Here is a 2,432-nt window from a genome sequence, read left to right on the forward strand (position 1 = left end):
CCATTCAGTCCATATCACTGTTAACAACGTGAATACTTACATGTTCGATAAATATATGTTTTCGTTACGTTAATGTTCTTGAAATCATATGTTCCACTGGCTTATTACATTTTAGTTTAGTAGGATAGTTGATATTCTATTTTAAATCAAATTACCTATAAGTTAGGTCATTCCAATATAAGAAGCGATAAGAAATATATTCGTACCATTATTGGAACATTGTATAAAACGAATACTAGAACTATATTTAATCAAAATGAACTAAAACTATTCCATAAAATAAATAATATTAATTGATACTAATGACTACTACTCATGTAAAGAACTATGACTACATGATATTTATTTACTAACTACTATGAATAGGCAAAAATAAAAATTAAACTACTCAATCATCTTTAACCATGGATCCATCACCAATCAAGTGGTCTATTTTCCCATTAGGGCGCTCAAAGAAGTCTGCCACATCCAAGTGGGTGATATCAAAATCATTGTCAGAGACAAAATTAGCTTCAGGGCCTTTGTTCTTTAGAGAAGCTTGATAAAGCTCAACCAAATGTCTTGGTACACGACAAATATTTGCCCAATGGTCTTTTCCACCGCAACGATAACATTCGGTTTCTGAACCATTTGCCTTTGGTTTCTCATCTTTCCCTTTCCACTTTTGGTGGTTATTTTTCTTTGGGGGTTGATTAACACCAGGAAAATTTCTTCCTTGTCCACGGCCACGACCACGAATAGGGCCACGGCCTTTTCCACGCTTAGCATAGTGGGAATACACCTCACCCACTTCAGGCAATGGTGTAGACCCAGTGGGTCGATTTTCGTGATTTCTCATGAGCAAGTCATTGTTTTGCTCAGCCACAAGGAGAAGAGAAATCAACTCAGAGTACTTCTTGAAATCTTTCTCTCTGTATTGCTGTTGCAAGGCCATATTGGAGGCACGAAACATTGTGAACGTTTTTTCAAGCATATCATAATCAGTGATAGTATCTCCACAGAGTTTCAATTTAGAAGTAATTTTGAACATTGCAGAATTATATTCAGAAACAGACTTAAAGTCTTGGAGCCTCAGATGAGCCAAATCATATCGTGCTTGTGGAAGAGTGACCAACTTTAAGTTGTCATATCTTTCCTTTAAGCCATTCCACAAAACAAGTGGATCTTTGACTGTGAGATATTCTATTTTCAACCCTTCATCAAGGTGATGGCGCAAGAAAATCAAGGTCTTAGCACCGTCTTGGGTGGATGCTTTAGTTTTGTCTTTAATGGCGTCTCCAAGACCCATTGCATCTAAATGGATTTCAGCATCCAACACCCATGTCATATAGTTCTTGCCCGAAATTTCAAAGGCAACGAACTTTCTTTTCATAATATCAGTCATAATTAAAAGAGGAGAAAAGTTATACCTTAATCTTCTTGAGACGGTAGAGTGTCGTGCTGATAACGTGAGATGAAACAATAAAAGTAGAAGAACAATATTGCAGAGAAAGAGAGAGAGGAAATTCTTATTGAATTTTGGGATGATTTACAATGGGGTAGAATCCCTCTATTTATAGGGGAAAAATAATTTAGCCACAAAGTAAAACTCTCTACAAGATAGACATTCACTCTAAATAGAATTCTATTCATAACAGGATTCCTTCTTTTTAACCTTTTGAGTATTTCGATGGCAACTTTCGTATTTTGTTAGTTTATTTTAAGGTCGAGAAAGGAGATTCATTTCTCAGCTCAAGTGCACAACTATTTCAAATATGATACGTTCATTTATTTCAAAATAGTTTAATTTCAAATTTCTTAGTTTATCCTTAATAATAATATTATTATGTCGACATACAAATGTCATTCCATATTGGCATGCTAACACAAAATGAAATGGAAGGAGTATTCTTAAAGAGTATTAACTGCAACTAGTATTAGTATCTGCGTGATGTGCGGACACAAATAATAAATTATAATTTAAGTTATTGGAATTACCTTAAAATTTAAAACTTTCAGATAACATGTTTTTTTTTTATTTATATTTTTATTTTATATTTGTAACAATGCAACTCCTTGATTTAGTACTTGTATTTTATTTTGTGGTCACTATTAAATAATACTAAACATATCATATTTATGATATCTCTTGTTTGAGCATATTATTTAACAAAATTCTTACTACCTTTTTATGTTTCACTACAAATTCGAATAAGTTCTATCCTTCTACATTTTCACCCAAAACAACTCTCTCTTCAATCTTTGCTTATAATTATTACATTATCTATTACTTAATAATGTTATATTCATGTGATCTTTTATTAGCTTATCAATTGACTTGATATCTTGCTTATTACCCTTTTGATAAACATATATAAATACAAAAAAAAAATTCTAAAATTTAATTTATTTTTGTACTTTTATCCTCTTACTTGGAACTTTTTTTTCATTTA

The 2,432-nt window shown here is 32.0% G+C and overlaps 1 protein-coding gene across 1 annotated transcript; it reads right to left on the reverse strand.

The window, feature by feature from the left end:
- Window positions 1–388: 388 nt before the first annotated feature.
- LOC142182336 (uncharacterized) lies at window positions 389–934 on the reverse strand. Its single transcript, XM_075256596.1, has one exon. It carries the CDS (start codon window positions 932–934, stop codon window positions 389–391), a length of 546 nt encoding a protein of 181 aa, XP_075112697.1.
- Between the last annotated feature and the right edge of the window lie 1,498 nt (window positions 935–2,432).

Source organism: Nicotiana tabacum, chromosome 6 (genome assembly GCF_000715075.1).
Source record: "Nicotiana tabacum cultivar K326 chromosome 6, ASM71507v2, whole genome shotgun sequence".
Lineage (NCBI taxonomy): Eukaryota > Viridiplantae > Streptophyta > Magnoliopsida > Solanales > Solanaceae > Nicotiana > Nicotiana tabacum.

Excerpts from the sequence above, each read along its gene's own strand:
- LOC142182336 (XM_075256596.1), bottom strand. The coding sequence starts at position 934 with ATGGCCTTGCAACAGCAATACAGAGAGAAAGATTTCAAGAAGTACTCT.